At 42.2% G+C, this 19,608-nt stretch overlaps 1 protein-coding gene across 1 annotated transcript in view; it reads left to right on the top strand.

Annotated features, from left to right (window-relative positions):
* The window catches only part of LOC122177463, a 20,266-nt gene extending 1,405 nt beyond the window's left edge, over positions 1–18,861 (top strand). The window contains exons 2-3 of the mRNA XM_042866843.1: positions 11,155–11,219; positions 16,649–18,861. Coding sequence (XP_042722777.1) covers positions 11,155–11,219; positions 16,649–16,736 — 153 coding nt within the window. The 3' untranslated portion in view covers positions 16,737–18,861. The remainder of the gene's footprint in view (positions 1–11,154; positions 11,220–16,648) is intronic.
* Positions 18,862–19,608: the final 747 nt, after the last annotated feature.

The following is a 19,608-nucleotide window of genomic DNA, read 5'->3' as shown; positions in this document are numbered from 1 at the left end:
TCTGGCTCGCTGGTAACAATGCTGAGTGAGAAGCTGATCCGCTTCCCTGTCCAAAGAGAGGCATGTAGTAATCAGTTTTATCTGCTCTTTTGGCATGAAGTCCTGGAGCAGAAGGAGGATTTGAAGCTGGTCCTCACTGCCTCAGTGTAACAGCAGCTGCTCTTCCCTCTCTCAGGTCAGGACATGCTATTTCCCGATCTCTTTCCCGCGGGGTAGTGGGGAGTGAGTGCCTGCTGGAAAAAAAAGGGTAAAAGAAAGGGTTCGAAGTTGGTCACGTGCAACAGAGCAGATGTGAACGTACGAAGGAAGTGATCAGAAAATTCTCAACGGAGGCAACTGGTTCCTTTCCCCTTCCCGTGCCTGCGCAGGACTTTGGGAACTCTGCTGCTGGTGCATCAGCAGAGAACTGCTAACACTTCTCGTGGAAAAAATAGGTTTCTGCCTGTTTTATAGAGTTGATCTGGGGGGACAGTTAAAGGGTTGAACTGAACTTTTTGTAGTAAGGATATAAATCCTATTGTAAACTACGGAAAGTGCTTTGGAGTAAAACAAAATTAGCAATAATAAGCAAAAAAATCCATGGTATTACACGTGGGTTGTTATAATGCGTTTATGAAAAGATGAGGAAATAGTGTTTTCCTAGTGTTTTTTAATCAGAAGTTATAACACTTCAATTTTGGTGGCATGCTCCTGGAAAGGATTTTAAAACAAACAGCCCTCTTCCCCCCCTTCCCCTCCACACACACACGCACGCACACACAAGGAAAAAACAGTGAAAACCAACCCTATTCTCCCAAGTAATCTTTTATCTTGTGCAGAATTTTACTTTATTTTGTTTAGAATGAGGGAAAGAGTGCAACAGTGCAGCTCAAGTAGGTATTTTGTGGACTAAGTGAACCAATTTTTGTTTTGCTTTTAATTCAACCTGAAGTTATACTCCTGTTACTTTCTAACCTTAAGAGCAGAGCTCTGTAGGTCTGCTACAAAGAATCAACACAAAATAACTTTTTGAATGCATGGGGGATGGGTGCCAGGGAAGATTTTTTTTTTTTTTTTTCCTTGTTTCGTATTACTTGGAACGGATCTGTTTCCCTTAGACTATATCCCATATCCCTGTCTGCGTTCAAACAGTGGACTATTCACTTGCTTGCCCATCTGTCTGTGAATGTGGAAGACATTTTATGTTTCCTTCTCCAGGAGGTGGGCAGTATGATGGGAAAGGAATCAAGTGAGAAGAAGAAGGGGGAAAAGAGGTGTTTTTTTAACCATAGTTTACTTGAATGTAGGAGTAGAAGGTGTTTTGCACAAATCTGCTGATGATACTAAATTGGAAGGAGCTTTTGACTCCATAGAGGCTTGAGAGGCCTTGCAGAAAGATGGAGAAAAAATAGGGAGCTGGGCAATCACTGACCACATGAAGTTTAACAAGAGCAAGTCCAGATTCTGCAACCTGGGAAGAGGCAATCTTAGCTATATGTACAGACTGGAGAATGAGATGCTGGAGAGCAGCCCCACTGAAAAAATCTGGGGGTCTTGGTTGACAGCAAATTGAACATGAATCAACAGTGTGCCCAGGCAGCCCAGAAGGCCAACCACAGCCTAGGGTGCATCAAACATGGTGTTTCTAGCTGCTCAAGGGAAGTGCTTCTCCTGCTTCACACTGTAGTGGTGAAGCCCCAACTCGAGCACTGTGTGCAGTTCTGGCCATCATAGAAAAAGAACATAAAGCTAAGAGAGTGTCCAAAGGAGGACTACAAAGATGGATCTAGACAGGAAGGTGTATGAGGAGCAGTGGTAATCCCTTGGTTTTCTCAGTATGGAGAAGAGATCAAGGAGAGACCTCATCATGGCCTACAGCTTCTTTGGTGACAAGAAATATGCCAAGGGAATGGCGTGAAGCTGTGACTGGGGAGGTACAAGTGTGTGGCACAAGCAGTGTCCCAGGCATGTGGATCTGAATGGAAGTCATCCTTTCTGCTGTTGTTCTTGCTGTTGAGTGGAGCAGCTCTGCCATGCATGGGGATCAGTTCTGTGCTGTGTCAGTTCTCTGCACCGGTATGCCCTCCTGCTCCCACCATCCTTCCCACCAACTGTCCCAGCTGCTAATGAAGTTTCCTTTTTGGCAGGGGCAAGGCCTCTACTTAAATTCACTGTGACTGCACTCTATGCTCTTTCAGCCCTTCAGAGCAGCACATCTGCTTTCAGAACCACAGAATGGTTAAAGCTGAAAAGGGCTTTTGGAGGTCTTCCAATCCTATTTTGCTCAGGAAGAGACGCCCAGAGCACATTGTCCAGAACCACGTCCAGGTAGCTTTTGAAGGTCTCCAAGGAGGAAGACTCCACAACTTTTCTGTACCAGTGCTTGGTCAGTCACACAGTAAAGAAGTGTTTCCTGATGTTTAGAGAGAACATTTATGTTCCACTTTGTGCTTGTTTTTCTTATCCTGGCTCTGGGCACCACTGAAAAGGCCTAGCTCTATCCTCTTGGCACACTCCCTTCAGGTAATTATGGACATTGATGAGTTCTCTCCTGAGCTTCCTCTACTCCAGGCTGAACAGTTCCAGCTCTCAGCCTCTCCTTGTAGGAGAGGGTACTCCAGTCTCTTAATCAACCTTGTTGCTCTCCACTGGACTCTTTTTTAGTTGACTCCATGTCTATCTTGTGCTGGAATCCCAGAACTGGGCTCAGCACTCTGTGTATGATCTCTGATGCTGAGTAGAAAAGAAAAATCACCTCTCTTGACCTACAGGCAATACTTTGCCTAATATAACCAAGAATATAAATATAAAGTTTTATTAACAGAAAAGGCACTTTGCTGATTCATGTTCAGCTTGGTGTCTACCAGAACACCTAGGTCCTTTTCAAAGATTGTTCTCTCAGAGACTAGTAATGAGCAAGCCTCTGGATAAGAACATATTCATTGCCTGAGGTGTAACAGGGAGGTCACAAAAACAGCTCGTTAGCAAGGCATGGCCTCTCCTGCCATGAAAGGAAGCAGGTCCTACCAAACTGAAGTCTACAAGACCTGGCAGCATAGGCAGGCTAGCAACAACCCTGTACGTAACATAATGCAGCAGCTCAGAAGTGGATAGTCAGACATATTCCTATGCTGTTCTTTTTACGTTTTTCAGTAGGAAATAGGTTGAGGAATCTTTTGAGTCTTCTAGTACTACATGTTTGCTGAGTCCAGGTACAAAAACAAAAAGAAACCTGTGTACCTGCTTTGTTTTGATATTGACTCCTATCACACCCTGTCCCAAAAATGAGAACTGTGTTGCCCTGCAGATTAGAGATGTCAGTCAGCCCTAACAATAATGGCCTGCATGAGGTCTCAAGTACTTGATCTAGTGAGATACTCCTTGTAAGAACTGCCTATTATTAGCAGCTCTGCTGATTAAATTAATCTTTCTAATCTTGAGAATCCCTCATGTGTGAACAGCATTCAATAGCTAAAAATCACAGTGTATTTCATTTATGGTCTGTAACAGAATGACTGAAACAATTTTACCATGGACCTGCTCACTTCTTCCATATCCTGCTGTAAAAGGCAATGTAGGCTCTTCTGGAACTCCAACAATAAGAAATTATACATTTCAAAGGAGACCTCACATTTCCAGCTTTATCACAACTATGTATGACAATTTTTTTAATGGAAAAAAAAAGTTGCTGCATGAGCTAAAGCATTTTGAAAGTACTAAGAAAGTCTGAAGATCTAGCTTCTTCCCTCCCAGGAATCAGAATCCTCCGCTTATATCACTTCACTAATCGTATCAATGCCTTGAGATTTTACATCAGACAGTCTAAAATGATGAGCTGCACCAGGAACCTGCTCTCATTCTAAGAGCAGGTTCTCCTAAGAGTCCTGAGAAGGTCTCCCTTCCAGCTACCTGTCAAAACTCCCTTCAGGTCTTTCTTCATCTTCTTCTTCTTCTCATTGTTTCTTATCAGCTCAAAAGTGAAAATGTTCTCCCTTTCTCCATTTCATTGGTGATATAGAAGAGACTCCCCCAGGAGTCTGCTCTTGCATCAGATGCCTTCACAGTCCCGAAGATCAGCTACCTATCAATGCTTAGCATCTTCCCAGCCTGAGTAACAAGAAAGGGACACAGTGGGGAGATGCAAAGAATCTACTCTTTCTGTGGGAAAGGGAAAGGTTATTTGGATGCTAAAATTTGAGATGAATCAGAGAAGGGAGGATGGAAATTCAGAGATCTGCTGTCAGTTCCCTGCCTTCTTCCCATGGCCTAGAAGATAGCTGGCAGCCAAATTGGCACCATGCTCCTAGTATTTAAGGAGTAAAGATCAATAATCAACTGTGCTGTGGGCCTCTGCAGTGGGCCGGGAAAAGACCAGGAAGAGGAATTGAGGGAGTTTTTTACTTCACTTTTTCAACTACTGCATTGCAAACCATAAGCAGAATGTGAATGATCTGACTCTTTACCCATGAGTTGATGGGGAAACAGAGGCACAGGGGACTCAGCTCCATGCAATAAGCCATGACAGTTTTGGCCAAAGAGTCAGTAACAGCTCTCCTGCTCCAAACACTGGGCAAAGCTGTCAAGTCAATATACTTCAAGTTGCAATTTATACACTTACCAGGCCTCCACATTCTGATCAATTACAAAGCTAGTCTGAGGCATGCACAGCAGCCCAGCTCATTGGTAGTCCTGGTCTGCTTCAGATATTTTGCTTGCATGTTGATAAACTCCTATATCAAACTGCTGCTCCACTTGGGAGTTTCTCCTTCCCTTTCCCTTTCTCCTTTCTCTCTCCTTTCCTTCTTTCCTTTCCAAAATATAAAAGCAGTTGTTTATGCTGTAGCATGTTAGCTACTTTAGATTCATTGTCTTTCTTCACAGTTGCTCATTTGCTCTGGAAGAATGGCCATGGGGCCTAGTACACAGAGCATGCACAAAGCTAGCTCCAGCACACCTGACTCACTGATGAAAACCACTGTTGAGTCAGTAGTGTTGCAGGCACTGGAGGCACTGGATTAACACTGGTCAAAAATTAGGAAATACTGTTCCAAAGCAATAGTTGCCTGTGTGTGTATGCAGTGACAGGGCAGTAAGGTTTTCACCAGTTCCTCTTTTACTACAAATATTCACTTGTACAAATAAAGTTTCTGGAGTCCTGCTTTCTTACCATACATACATGATAAACATATTGCATCCCTTTCTATTCTCTCCTTTCCTTTTAGAAAACATGAATATGCCTGCTTGGGTGTCAGCACAGGCACACTCCCTAAGTAGTGTATTGCAGTATCTGGACAGCTGCATGCAGAGTGTGTGTTTAGCTGAAAGAAAGCATGCATTGAACACATTCTGCTCCGATAATTGCATCCCCGAGACCTGCCTATCACAGACAGTCCAATGCTTGAATATTATCATAGGGGCTACAGACAAATGCTTGGAATTTGAAGAATGTTTCTTGGAACATTCTTGTCTTGCATCAGGAAGATCAAGTGGACCAATCATCTGCAATCTGCTTTCCTGGGCGAGCAAATGTCCTAGTCCTTAGCAGCATGTGTAGCTGAGATTTCTCCTTCTTTATGATGGAGACAGTAGCCACATAGAGTAGTGCAGCAGTGCCTTTTGAAAGGCAATCTGAACAAGCTGCAGGGTGAGACCAGGGTTCAGTCTGCATGGGTTCAATCTCCACTGGCAAAAGACCATGACAAAAAGATGGAAAAAGCGGATGACAGGAGAAAAGAGACTTCAGCCCTGCTAATATAGTGCCAGACAAGGCAACAACATGGTGCAGCTGATTTCACAGTGATGGCTAATGCTCGCTGAGTTCCATTTGTGCCACTCCCAAAGGCCTTCCCAAGTTATTAATTGCAAAGCTAGCTAAAGCCAGAGAGAGTACAGTTCCTGCTTGGTGTCTCCTAGAGTTTGGATTTAGTTCTTCAAGCAGACCAAAGAAAGCATTTCTAAAACAAACATTCTAGTTGTCCATATTTGAAAATAAAATACCTTTATCACTCCTTGCTTAGGAGGCCACCTTTCATGGGATATGAACTACTGCATGCAGAATCAACAAATGTTTCCTGTCACTTTAAGACAGCTGTCTTTCGATTATTAGTACAGACTGGATCCAGTCTGATGTCAAAAGGACCTTCTAAGAAAGTCATTAATAGTGCTCTGAATTAGTGTTGCATTTGTTGCATTTGTTTGAAGCTGTGTTTTTAGCTCCCTTTTTTTTTTCTTATATCCACCAGTGCAGTAGAACACACTCCTCCCTGACAGTTAAAAAAGCAAGTCCAAAAGCTGTGACTCATAAAATGAGTTTTAGTGATTCATGGTTAGAGCTTTTCAGTTGGGAAAATTTTGCTCAAATAGGCTTGCCCAATTATCTTTATCCCAAAAAGAGACAGAGGACAGTCTTTTGCTTGCTTTATTAAAATAAAGGAAAAGTCCACGGGGACACAGCCCTGTGGGGTCCCTTAGCACCTCAGAAGGCACTGCCTCTTTTTTATCCCTCTTTCTGATGCATTGTCCCTCTTCCTTTCCTTACTGAAGTATTTGGAGGTTACAGACTTTTTGGTCCGCCTAATATGTGTTCCCCTTGTATATTACCTATTAGGCCTGCACAATAAGTTCAAAGTTTGTTAAGTTCAGGTTTTCAGTATACCATTATAACTAAAACTATTTCAGTGAGAATGTAAAGACCTTCTGGAAAGGAATTTGCAAGCTTTTGCACAACAATATGAGAGCAAGTGTATCTCACAAGTCTCCGTGTGAATGATGCTATTAGCAAGGGCATCTTCAAGCTTCTTTTATCTCAAGCAACATGCAGATATAAGATTCATCAAGATATACAGAATGCTCAGCTGGTACAAAAATCTGTTTTACAGAAGTACCTATTTCAGTAACCTGTACTAAAAACATCTCTCGTTGGAGTCCAAAACCCACAGTTTCAATAAAAAACACATATGCCTTTGAAAGCTTAGTTGACACGTTTTATTCTTACGAATACAGCCTGATATTTTCTGACATGTTCAGATCAAGTGTCTCAAAATTGCACAAATCCATTGCCTAGTTTGTTTTCCAGTCTTTCCAATTGTGGATAGGCATTGCTTGCCCTGGTTTTTAGATTCTAATGTAGCTACATTAACATTGGGAAAACAGAGTAAGTAGGATAAATAGTATTCAACCTTCTCAACCAGCTGGATTTTTTAAAATTTTTTTATTTTTTTTTTATTTTTTTATTTTTTTTGAGAAGATGAAGGTATTTCATTTTTTAATAAACTTTCTATATTACCCATTAAGAGGAAACTTATAATGATAAATGGTGTTTTTGTCATACCTCAAACAAGGACACCTAGGCATCATATAGCATCACAAAGGCAGTAGCATCAGAATTCACTAATGGTTACCCTTTTGTGATTCTAATAACTCTACCCAGGCTGTCATCTATCTGACATGTTTCTACATGGAGGAAGGTAAATGGACATCATAGTCAAGTAAAAAAGTCTAATCCTGCACTTAACTCTCCCTGAACTCAGTATTTTTTGCACAGTTGTTTCTCTCTTCGTCTGCTCTTCTTCAGAGCCAGTTATTGTTTACCATGATTAATTTTCCTATGTGTAGAAAAGGGAAACTCTCCTCCCTTTCTGTTTAGTCTTGATTCTTTTCATGTACATGTTTTTGAACTTCAAAAAACCTCACCTATAGTTAAGGCACCAAATAAAACTCTTGGGCTGCTCGTGAAAACAAAATGCTATTTTTGTGGTTCCACTGCTGCCTGAGTCTGCTTTTCCTCTGTGCCAAAACAACCTGATTAGAGCTGGTTAAATCATCTTTTTAAATTCAGAGCTGAGGCTATTTCAGAAAACAAAGCTATCTATAAATGATTATCCTTGCTTATTCCCCTCTCTCTTTCTTGGAAATCTACATAGTTGACATTTAAATAAAGAACAATGGAAACTGGTAGTAACAGACTGAAAATTCTGGGGAAGAGATGAGAGTGGGGAATGTGATAAAAGTTCTCTTATTCTAGGAAGGTTTGCAGCGCTCATCAGCTCACTGTGCACTCTACCAGGAATTCTTCTCAGGGTCCTGATGAGCACTCTTGTCATTGTCACCAAATGAGAGAATCTGAATTATCCTTTTCTTTAGAGTAATCACTGTCCTGTTATATTTTAGCAAGTGTCTACCTTGCAACATTCCCATAAATCACAGGAACTGCCTAGAGATGCAGTTGAGGTGTATTATCACAACAATGCTAAACAGCTCATCCCTCTCAAGTCTGCCTGCTCCCAAAGTGATTCCTTAGGAATTGCTTTCCATAATTTTGGCCTTCTTTTTCTGAAGAGCTTTCTGTAGCTAAACCATGAACAGTTGGCTTCTGGGAGCCACAAAGATGGTTAACTTTTTTTCTCAGTGGGGGCAATGTCCATTAACGAGAGAGAACTGATGCAGCTGGATGCTGTTGGCAAGCTGTGCTCTAAGCAGGAGTGGTAAAATTCCTGTCCTCACACACAGCTAATATGACCACTTAGAAAAGGGAAGGCACAGGAAACACAGCTTACCACAGTCTTATAATTTATCTGCAATGGATGCTTTATCCTACATCTCTTCTTAGTCTAGCCACAATCCTCCCAGGCAGTGCTGGTGTGTTGGTGAGGACCAGATAGCACAGACTTTACAGACCTTTAAAAGCAGAGATTAAGAGATACATGTTGTCCTCTGTGTCCAGTCCATTGTCAGGCTGATCTTTCTCTAAAATTCTGAAGCTTTTAATACCACTTTTGGCACCAAAAAAAAAAAAAAAAAGCTATTTTGTCATGCTGTGAGATGCCTCCATATGGCCTTGGGATTCTCCATGGCCAGGTTCTACTAGTAGCCTTAGTTGTTTAAACTCAGTACACCAGACAGTCTGGAGCCATGGCAGCCCTGTTTTCTTCTTGAGCAAGCAGAAGTATTGATAAAGTCAGGAATTTCTAAATAGAGAGCTGGTACCCTTCTATGAGGCTTTAACGTTGTCACTCACTCAGTTAGGGCAGATCTGTGCCAATTGGAAGGACCTAGGCATGCATGAAGGACAAAAGAATGGAGATGTGTTCTGGGAACTATCTGTGTTATGTGTGATATGTATTACTATGGAACAGTGGTTCAAGCTGCTCTGCAGTACAATAAGACAGATTATTTATTAAGGAAGTGTGAGGAATATTCTTGTGTGAATGTGCAAATAACTGCATTTTAATGTTGGTTTCTCTGTGCTTTGATTCTGTTCCATGAATTTTCCAGTTGATATCAGGTCAGCTGAGTTCTTCCAACCTATGACTTTGTAGTCCACTAGCAATTTCCATATCGTGTGCCAAAAAACAACCTTGAATTGAATGTAGATGACAGTATGGCTGAGGTGGCTGCGTCTGTGAGAATGGCATAATAATGCATAATAATGCTTCTGAATGGCTTATGGCACTAAGTGCCATAGTGAATGGAAAAGAAGAAATCACAGGCAAAATATTATTAACAGCAGAAGGAAAATGAGACTTCCAAGAGGGAAACCATGTGGTATATTCTTTTTTTTCTTTTAGCGTTTTTCTCTTAGCAAGATAGATCCTTGAACTGGGCTATTAAGAATAGGTATGGTTAGGCACTATAAGTAGATTTACTTTGCAGATTTACTTTGCAGATGGAATTTACTGTCTTTTTCCCTTTCTTTACTAAGCCCCAGTCCTCCTTTTTTTTTTTTTTTTTTTTTTTTTTTTTTTTTATAAATTCTTTTTCTTTTCCCAGAACATAATCCATATTAATTCATTTGCCAATCCTGTACTTTCAGACTTCTGCCATACATGAGAGCTGCTGTCACTTCAGCACCTCTGCCCTGATACTAAGGACCTCTTTGCAGAAGGGACAGAAAACAGATGCTAATCACTTTTTCTACTCCCTTTTAAATAAAAGGTGAATAAGAAATGAAGTAGACAATGCACTGAGGATTATTCCAGTAAGATTGTGCAGTGGTGACTTTGGTGCAGTCTCTCCTGTGGCTAAACAACATCAGCTACTAGCACTGTGGCTGTAGTGCTCATGCCATGTTTCCTTAAGGTCCTTAAAGCTGTCTAGGAATGTATCATAAGCCCCACACAAAACAGACAACTCTTGATTAGGTTATTTCTTGAATTCAGGAATCACTTGAAATAGCTGATTATCTTGGGAACTGCCTTAAATTAAAACTATTCTCAGGAATGCTTGTCCAGGGTGCTTTTGCTTCTCCCATAGATTTCTGCTGAAAGTTGGAGCCTTAGAGTACTCAGCTGAGAACAGACATCTAGCCGGGGAACACTGTGTCCTGTAACACCAGCAGAAAATAGAAGAGAGAAAATCTGCAAAGGCTACAGCCTTTACTAAGAAGAAAGACATTAGAAGTTTTTGTCTTATCAATTACTGCCCTGCTAATAAAATCCATAAAAGTTTTCTGAACATATTCACTAGTTTCGTATCTTTTAACTATAATATTGCTAAGTTAAAGTTACTACTAATAAATAGAAGACTATACAATCAAATACAATTTAAAGAAGATAACAAATTCAAAAGGAACTGCATGGCAGAGATTTGTAGAACACCAGAGAGAGCATCTTTGCTTTGGATGAGCCTCTTGCCATCTGACTACTGTCTAAAAACCACATCTTTGTCTGTGCTGCTAAGAAAGGTCAAACTGTTCACAGTTAATAAGTCATCTTTGAACCTGTAGTAATCATCTGTTTTTATGTTTTATTTTAGTGCCAAGGTTAGGTATTGAAAGTCACAGTTAATGGTGTCTGCCAAATTGCATCTCCAAGAGCTGCTTAAACCAGCTTGGGAAAGTCTTGCACATTAGAAAAGGAAGGATGGCTAAAAACAAATAAGTTATTAAACAAAACTGTATGACATAGACCTAGATACTGAAACTCCATTGTTAATTCACAGTCCCTTCTGATAATTATTAGCATTGCTGTATGCCATTTAGAAGATCTAGAGCATGAACTATAAGGCACAACACTATGAGGAGCATTGTATGCAGATTTCAGACTGAAAGGTGTGTCATTCTTCCTGTGTATACTGTATAGTACAGCTGTACTAATATACTAATGGTATGCTTTATTGGTGAGGAACTCAACTGGATAATGCATTATGGTTTTTTTTTTGTTTGGAATCTGCCTCCAGACACGTTGTATGAAAGATTTCTCCTCTTGTGGGCCTGTTCCCAGCAGGACCAAGTGCAGCTATCGGTAAGAATTCCTCTTTCTCCTTTTCTTTAATTGTAGCAATAACTCCTTTTGTGTCCCATATTCTGTAAGAAGTGCCTGCCACAGACTGTGGAAACCTCTCTCTTTCCATCTGCAACATTGTTGGCTGAGTAGAATACATGGAACTGCAGTTTGGTCAGAAGACCTAGTTGTAGGTGAGATTGCCAGCAACTCACCCCCAGTTTTCCTCTGTCCCTGGTTCCTCTGCCAAGGGCACTTAAGTGTATCTCCATGAAAACTGTAGGGTGATGGGATGTTGGTGAGATGGTCACATCCATTGCTGGCTGAGCTCATTATGTCTGAGAGACCCTTTCAGTTTGGAATATTTGATTTGATTCTACATGCTGTGAATACTCTCAATGTATCCAAAGACAAATTGAGTAAGGATACAGAGAAGACAATCAGATGTTGAAAGTGGTGAGAAGTTAGGTGGTTTTTGGTCTTAACTCAGGATGTGGAAAATTCTCATTTCATTTTAAAATGGATCTTAAAATAGTCAGCCTGTATGATCAGTTCTCTGGTGCGCAGCGTTCTCCAACTTGAATGGGCACTAGCAACCCTGGCTGGATGAAGTCATCAGAGAAACTGACAGAGGATGCAGCTTATTCAGAGTGTTTGTGTGCTCATCTGCCTCTGCTATAGGGAGCACAGTGGAATAACCAGAGTAGTACCACGGTGCTGCTTCTCATGTTGTCCCAAAGCAGGACCCTTTGAAAGAACAAGCTATAGGATAAAGGATCCAGTTTAGAGCCACTGGAGCACATCCAGAAAACAGCAGGAAAGCTGCGTATTCTACATTTACATCAAGCTTTGCATATGCTGAAAACAACTTCTTGGTTATTTTATTTTCTTTTTTCTTCCCATTAGTCTCCGCAACATTTTTCTGTTGCCTTTATCTGTACTCTTCAAAGAGCACTATTCATCTTCCTTTGCTCTTTATCTTTTCTTCACTTTTGTGTCTAGCCATTCTTAGTCATTCCTTCCAAACTCCAGCTCAGACTTCCTGATTTTGCCCCTACTTGTTCTAGCCCTTCACTGAGACTTTGCATTAGTCCAGCACAGGTAAATTTAGCCCTGCATTACCTACCCACTTTGTGGGGTATGGAAATGACTACCTGTAAATAGCAGAATTACTGCATCCGTGCCTTACTTCTCCCTGCCTGTCAAATATTGCAGACTCCAGGCAGGACTTTGGGAACTTTGGGACTTTTCATTCCTTGCCACTGAAGTCCAGATGGATGCACTCAAAAAGCTAGGAAGTTTCTCCACCCCAGTCCTATGCATGTTCTCATTTGCAGGCTTGGACATTAGTAAGGCTGAACATATATATATTTCAGAGAGTCACACACAAAAAAGACAGAGATAAGGCCAGCCAGCCATGCAGACTATCACAGACAAAGTAGTACCTTTGCCAGACAATGAAATGCTGGAGTTTTGCATTGGTCTACAGACTCAGTTGTCTCTCGAGGTAAGGAACAGCTTCTTGCTTATTGCAGGCCTTCTCTCAATGAGTCCTCCAAGTCTAGTGCTGGATGGATGAGAAATACTGATGGCCAGGCCTTTTAGAGTGCCACTTGCAATGCTTGTTTCACAGTTCATTGTTTGAAGACTTGTCCAAGGCCTGTGAGTACATGGGTATCAAACTTTTCGCTTCCCTGGGCCACATATAGTGAACAGAAATTGTCTAGGGCTGCATATAAATAGGTTGCTCCAAAAATATTACCTCCTATTTATTTCCATGGAAATGACAACAGATAAAGGAGAACAATAACAAATTTTGATAGAGCAAATTCTCTGCTGCAAAACAATATTTTCCAATATTTTCTGAAACTGGGTGACTTGTTTCTAGGATGTGATCTCCTAATAAGCCAACTCCTCACTTTTGCAGTTTTTTGTTCCTCAGAACTCAGCTATAGCATTGCGATCAGTATTTCCTGCAGCCCAAGATGATGCCCGTCCTCTAACCTGTAGGCCACCCCCTGAAACAAACTCATGGATCTCCTCCACCTCAGGCAATGCAGCAGTAGACACTCAAATATTTCTTCAGAAGAGCAAAAAGTCATCAGAGAATCACACAGAATCACGAAATTGTAGGGGTTGGAAGGGACCTCCAGAGATCATCTACGTAGGTAGATATCCAGACAGATCTTGAATATATCCAGGGAAGGAGACTCTGCAAGCCCTCTGGGAAGTGCTGTCTACCTGTCATCCTTCAAATGTGCCAATGCTGACTTCAGTGCCCTAGCATGTAATAATTAGATGATGCAGGCACCTGGAGGGAAAGAGAAAGTGCCTTTCTCCATCTGACTGTTTTGCCATCTGTGTCATGAGGAGACTCTTGCACACGGTTGAACCCTAAAGCTACAGTGCTGAGTGCCTGGCACTAAAAATTCTCCAGTGTCTTTCATTGATGGAGTTGGGAACTCACAGCAGTGTCATAGAATCATAGAATGGTCTGGGTTGAGAAGGACCATAATGATCATCTAGTTTCAACCCCCCCCCCCCCCCCGCCATGGACAGCCACCAACCATTAGACCAGGCTGCCCAGAGCCAATCCAGCCTGACCTTGAATGCATCCAAGGATGTGGCATCCACAACCTCCTTGGGCAACCTGTTCCAGTGCTTCACCACCCTCTGAGTAAAAAACTTCCTCCTACTATTTAACCTAAACCTCCCCTCTCTCAGTTTAAAATCATTCTCCCTTTTCCTTTCACTATCCACACTTGTATATACAGCCGTTCCCTCTCCTGTTTATATACTCCCTTCAAGTATTTTCAATACCACAGTAAGGTCCCCCAGAGCCTTCTCTTCTCTAAGCTAACCAAGCCCATTTCCCTCAACTTTTCTTCATAGCAGAGGTGCTCCAGCCCTCTGATCATCTCAGTGGTCCTCCTCTGGACTTGTTCTAAGAGCTCTGCGTCTTTCTTGTACTGGGGGCCCCAGGCCTGGATGCAGTACTCCAGATGGGGTCTCACAAGAACTGAGTAGAAGGGGACAATCACATCCCTCTCCCTGCTGGCCGCCCCTTTTTTAATGCAGTCCAGGATACAGTTGGCCTTCTGGGCTGCAAGCGTATACTGCTGGCTCATGTCCAGCTTCTTGTTTGTCAGGACCCATCAGTCCTTCTCCACAGGGCTGCTCTCACAGGGTTCTTTACCCAGTCTGTATAAATACCTGGGGTTGCTCCGGCCCAAGTGCAGCACCTTGCATTTGGCCTCGTTGAATGTCTTTAGGTTCACATGTGCTCACTTCTCCAGCCTGTCCAGGTCCCTCTGGATGGCTTCCTTTCCCCCCAGTGTATCAATTGCACCACTCAGCTTGGTGTCATCTGCAAACTTGCTGAGGGTGCATTCGATGTCCAGCTGGAAATGGCTACACATTCAGTTCAGCTTTTGCTAGTTATTTCCAGAGGGAATTTTTATTTCCCCATCTTGACTGGGTGTGTAAGACAGTTGGTACCAAAGCTGCTATGTCTACAATTATTCTGCGTTCCATAAGCCCTGCTGCTGGCCTGCAAGAACATAGCATGCAAGGATAGAGAAAGGAAAAAGAAATACAAGCTCCAAATAGCTTGCTTGGCCTTCTTGGCTATGGGGTGCTGCTAAGATACATGGAAAGTGTCAGCACATTTACAATCTTAGTGATAAATCTTACCTTGAGGATAAAAGCAGAGTGATGATGCAATGATGATGCAATGCTAAGGCAAAGCTCTGCAGGGCCAGCGAGATTTGTGTTACTGTTCCAGTGCCACCTGGTGGGACAGTCTAACCAATGCAACCCTTCTTCAGCTCTCCCTCTCTGAGAAGGCTTTACCGCATTCCTCTACTGTGAATGAAGAGCATGTGAGGACAAGGAGGAATACGGGCTGAGATCAGAGTAACCCTAAGTTTATAACATGGATATGGGGAAACTTACCTGACTGCCCCCTTGCTTGCTTGATGATTGTGGTGGTTTTCCATTTTTCTACTTTTTGTTCCATGCACCCTTCCTTTCACAAGAGGGAAATAAAGTGCATTCCATTTCACAGGTCAGAGATGTAGCTAAACTGAATTCAAGGCTGTTGAGCTCTGTGCAATTTCAGACAGCACTAACAATGAAACATGGAGAGTTGTTTCTGTGGGAAGGTATTATGTGACCACTTGTTCATGTATATGCAATGTGGTCACTCCAAGAAACTAAATTTCATACCCTTGTTTCTGAAAGAAGCCACTGAGTCTGATCAGGACTTGGATTTGGCCCAGTTTTGAATCAGATGTGCAGCTGTGGCAAGCAACTGCGGTATCTGGATCTGGTCTCCAGCAGCTTTTGCCCTCAACACTTGTTCTGATCCAAAAGAGGAGCAGGGTGAAGATACAGTTTTTTCATTAAAGGTATGACATAAAGCTGTGAGATAACATATGTGATCGTGTCATCTGTTGGCTTTGGTTTGATAATTTGTTAATTTAGTTCCTAGCGGTAAATAAATGAAATATATCCTTTCTTTTCTGAAAAATTATCTATGGAAAGAAGTGTGTTGAAGCTTCTTGTCTGCTTGAACGTTCCCTAGGTACAGCTCTTCATGCTTCTATCCCCAAACTATGTATATCTGTTGGATTTCAGAAGCCTGTCATCATAGGTGATGTATTTCCCTTTCCACTGCTGACTGAGTTTGAGCTCCCTCAACTCAGATAGCTTTGAGACATACTTCAATTCTGCTTGAAACCCTCTCTAAAACTTGGAAGGAACTAGGGTGGGTGTGCTGAGGAATGCACAAATCATTTTGTGGAAGAATGTCTCTTTCTCACATGTCCTACTTTTCCTTTCCTTCACTGTGACCTGCATAGTACTATAAGTGTAGCGTTTTGGAGAGCTGCTGGGCCAGAATATCACTTTAGGTGGTTCCAGTAAAGATAAAATGTGCTTCTTCTGCCTCAGACCTGACTGATAACGTGCTACTATCTGCTGGAAATCAGTGTGGCCTTCCAGTTCTACTTTTGTTTTAGTCTGTGTTTAGTCTTTGGTGTTAGTCTGAGTGCAGGAGAAGAAAGCCTACATAAAGTATCCCACTTTCGTCTAGAGGAACACCATCAGTACCAAGGGGCTTTGGGAGCTGGCAGGAGAATGGGTCACAGGAAAAGAGAATCACTTACTGGGAGGTGTTTTTAAGTTGCGATAAGTACACAAGCCTGGACAAATAGAAGGGTAAAGAGACAGCAACATTCACTACAGAACAGAAGTTTTTGGAGAGATTGATATTAATTATAAGCTTAGAGAGACCTCATTCAGCATGAAACTCCCAGGTTCAGCAGCAGCCACACGTGCACGCTCTGTTTGGTATTGCAGTATGGAGGTAAAGACATAGTAGATTGGCAAGTTTATGTCCCCAGCAGTGATAACAAACTACTTATCTATTTGTTCATTTATTTACACAGGCATAATTTTGCTCGTCTGGACCTTGCTGTTCTATATGATCTTCTATCTCAAGGAGGAAGCAATGAGCCACACATGGAACTTCTGTAGACATTTCTCTTAGCATAATGACTGCAGTATGCACACTGATTGGAACATGCCTATTGGGCAGAAAGCCTAGTGAAGGCGCTATTTCACAACTGTGATGTTTAAATAGCACTAAAAATGTATTTGTTTAGTGTGTTAATTACTTTTCATGATACCAATCCACTAATCATTTCCTGCAGCCCAAGACCATGCCTGTCCTCTAACCTGTAGGCCATCACTCCTTGAAACAAACTCATGGATCTTTTACACCTCTCCATCACCACAGGCTTTGCAGCAACACACACAACTTTTTCTTCAGATCTGTTAGCTCACAAGAAATCTTCTCCTAGCTCAGGAGAATGAAAAAATCCTGCACCAGTGTCATGGTTTTATGATTTTGTTATCAGTATCCCACATCATAGCATTATGTAGTGCACTGGGAGTTAAAGAGTGCTCCAGCTCCATGGACTGTTGATGGTACTGGTTCTCAGAAGAGAACAAGAACCACATATCTCAGAAGACTTTCACTATTCCATTTCTGTTTTCTGTTCAGAGGGAGCAACATCCTCTCAGCTCTTTTCTTTGTCTTCAGCCTGGGCTCTGCTGCTGCACTTAAGTATACCTGAATGGTTACTGAAACTTAGGTAGGTTTTCAAATTTCATGCCAAGATTTCAGTCAGAGTAATCTTACTCCTGTCCATCCCCATCCAAGCTACAACCGATGCACAATTTCACGGGAGGGAGGGGTTAGGAAAAAAAAAAAAAGCCACATTTTCTGGGATTGCTTTAAACCATCCACAATGAAAAATAAATAAATAAAAAGGGATCTAGAATCAGTAGAAAAAGAAGTTACAGTGTAGCTTCACGAGCTTATTGCTGCTGAAACATCTCCAAACGCATGAAGCATTTCAGAGTCAAATTCAAGGTCTAGTTGCAGATTTTATTAGAACACACAGAATCTTACTCAGACATAAGGAGATGGTGTAACTGTTCCTTCTCAGCCATCAGAGCTGCTGCTTGATGTCAGAGTTTAACCCTGAACAATACTTCCAAGGGATACAGCACACAGTGTTGTACTCTTGTGCAAGAACAGTTCCTGGGGGTAAAATTGGAGCTCTGAGCTTGATAGACTCGAGACTGATGGCAAGTAATCGAATGGGAGACAGGAAGGTGAGTCCAGCAGGTAGCTGTGGGGCTGAAAATGGAGGGGAAAAAAAAAAAAAAAAAAAAAAAAAAGTCAATTAACTCTACTCTCTGCAGAAGAATGGAGACTAGTTAATGTTACAAACCTGTGGAAAGCCTTGCTAAAACATAACCCCCTGCCCAGAAACTGTGTTTTGTTTCCCTACATTCCCATTGCTGTTCTCTCTTCCCTCTCCACCTGTGTTCCCCACCTCAGTAAAATAAGTCCTTCCATAAGTGCCTGTTTTCTCAAACATGCTCTTCATCTCAGCTCCTCCCCGCCCACCCCCCCAGCACTTCCAGGTACCTCTAACAGTGCTATTTCTATCCACGTATGAACCAAAAGACCAGGCACCAAGGCTGTTTATAACACCAAAACCCAACATATTTTTCACAACGTTTTCATAATTGCAGAGTAAGTGGTTGGCATACATTTCTCAACAGGGAGACAGAAATTGGCTGTGGCAGTTTATCACACATTTTGTTCCATTTCTATTGGCAATCTCAACTCTTTGCTATCTAAATTGTGTTCACATTAAAATAGGGGCTCTCATGTTCATTGGACTTCAACAATTGTGCTTAAGAACCAATGGGAATATCCTAGACTGCATCAAAAGAAGTGTGGCCGGCAGGGGGAGGGAGATGATCCTGCCTTCTCTACTCTGCACTGGGGAAACTTCACCTGAAGCACTGCATCCAGATGTGGAGTCCTAGGAGACGTAGACCCATTGGAGCACATCTGGAGGAGGGCGACAAAAACCATCCAAGGGATGAAACACCTCTCCTGTGAGGATAAGCTGGGAGAACTGGGGCTGTTCAGCCTGGAGAAGAGAAGGCTTCAGGGAGACTTGATAGCAGATATTCAGTACCTAAAGAGGGGCTATATAATAAGGAAGGGGACAGACTCTTTAGCAAGGTCTGTTGTGATGGGACAAGGGGAAATGGTTTCTAACTTGAAGAGAGGAGATTTAGGTTTGAGATCAGGAAAAAGTCTTTTACAGTGGGAGTGGTGAGGCACCGGCACAGGCTGCCCAGAGATGTGGTGGATGCCCTGTCCATAGGGACACTCAAGGTCTGGCTGGACCAGGTTCTGAGTAACCTGATCAAGCAGTGCATGCCCCTGTTCAGTGCAGGAGAGTTGGACTAGATAACCTTTATAGGTCCCTTCCAACTCAAACCATTCTATGATTCTATTTTCAAATTCCTTTATCAAATCAGAAAGCATGGCTGTGTATTCTTCACTATTCAGAGCACTGTGGTTAGCCAGTATTTCAAAGTGCATAGAAATACTTGCTGTCACTTGAGCCAGCACTGTCTTCTCCATGCCCTGCTTTCAGCACAGCATTAATAACACAATGAAGGTTTGGTTGTTGCTGAGCAATGGGTGCACGCCCAGGGCCACTCAGTGAAGAAAAGCTGCCACCTTTACAGCGTGGGTAGGGGTTGAGCCATGCTGAGCTGCACGCTGTTCACGAACAGCGGGTTGGACATGCCTGCCTATGTGCAAGAAGTAACCCCATCCCAAATCCATGTACCATCCTGAAGCCATAATCACATCAGAAAATAGATTAACTGGCAAACCCTATGCAAGATATGTGAAATGTGTAGATGGTCGGTGCCTAGGGAATGTCATATATTATAATGTGACTAAACCAGAAGTAATGTGCAGGTCGATTACTTTACCTTACCTGTTTTTTTTGTTTTGTTTTGGTTT

This window comes from Lagopus leucura, unplaced genomic scaffold (genome assembly GCF_019238085.1).
Source record: "Lagopus leucura isolate 7727_CA_CO unplaced genomic scaffold, USGS_WTPT01 Super-Scaffold_100001, whole genome shotgun sequence".
Classification (NCBI taxonomy): domain Eukaryota; kingdom Metazoa; phylum Chordata; class Aves; order Galliformes; family Phasianidae; genus Lagopus; species Lagopus leucura.
This window is presented reverse-complemented; position numbering and strand designations above follow the sequence as displayed.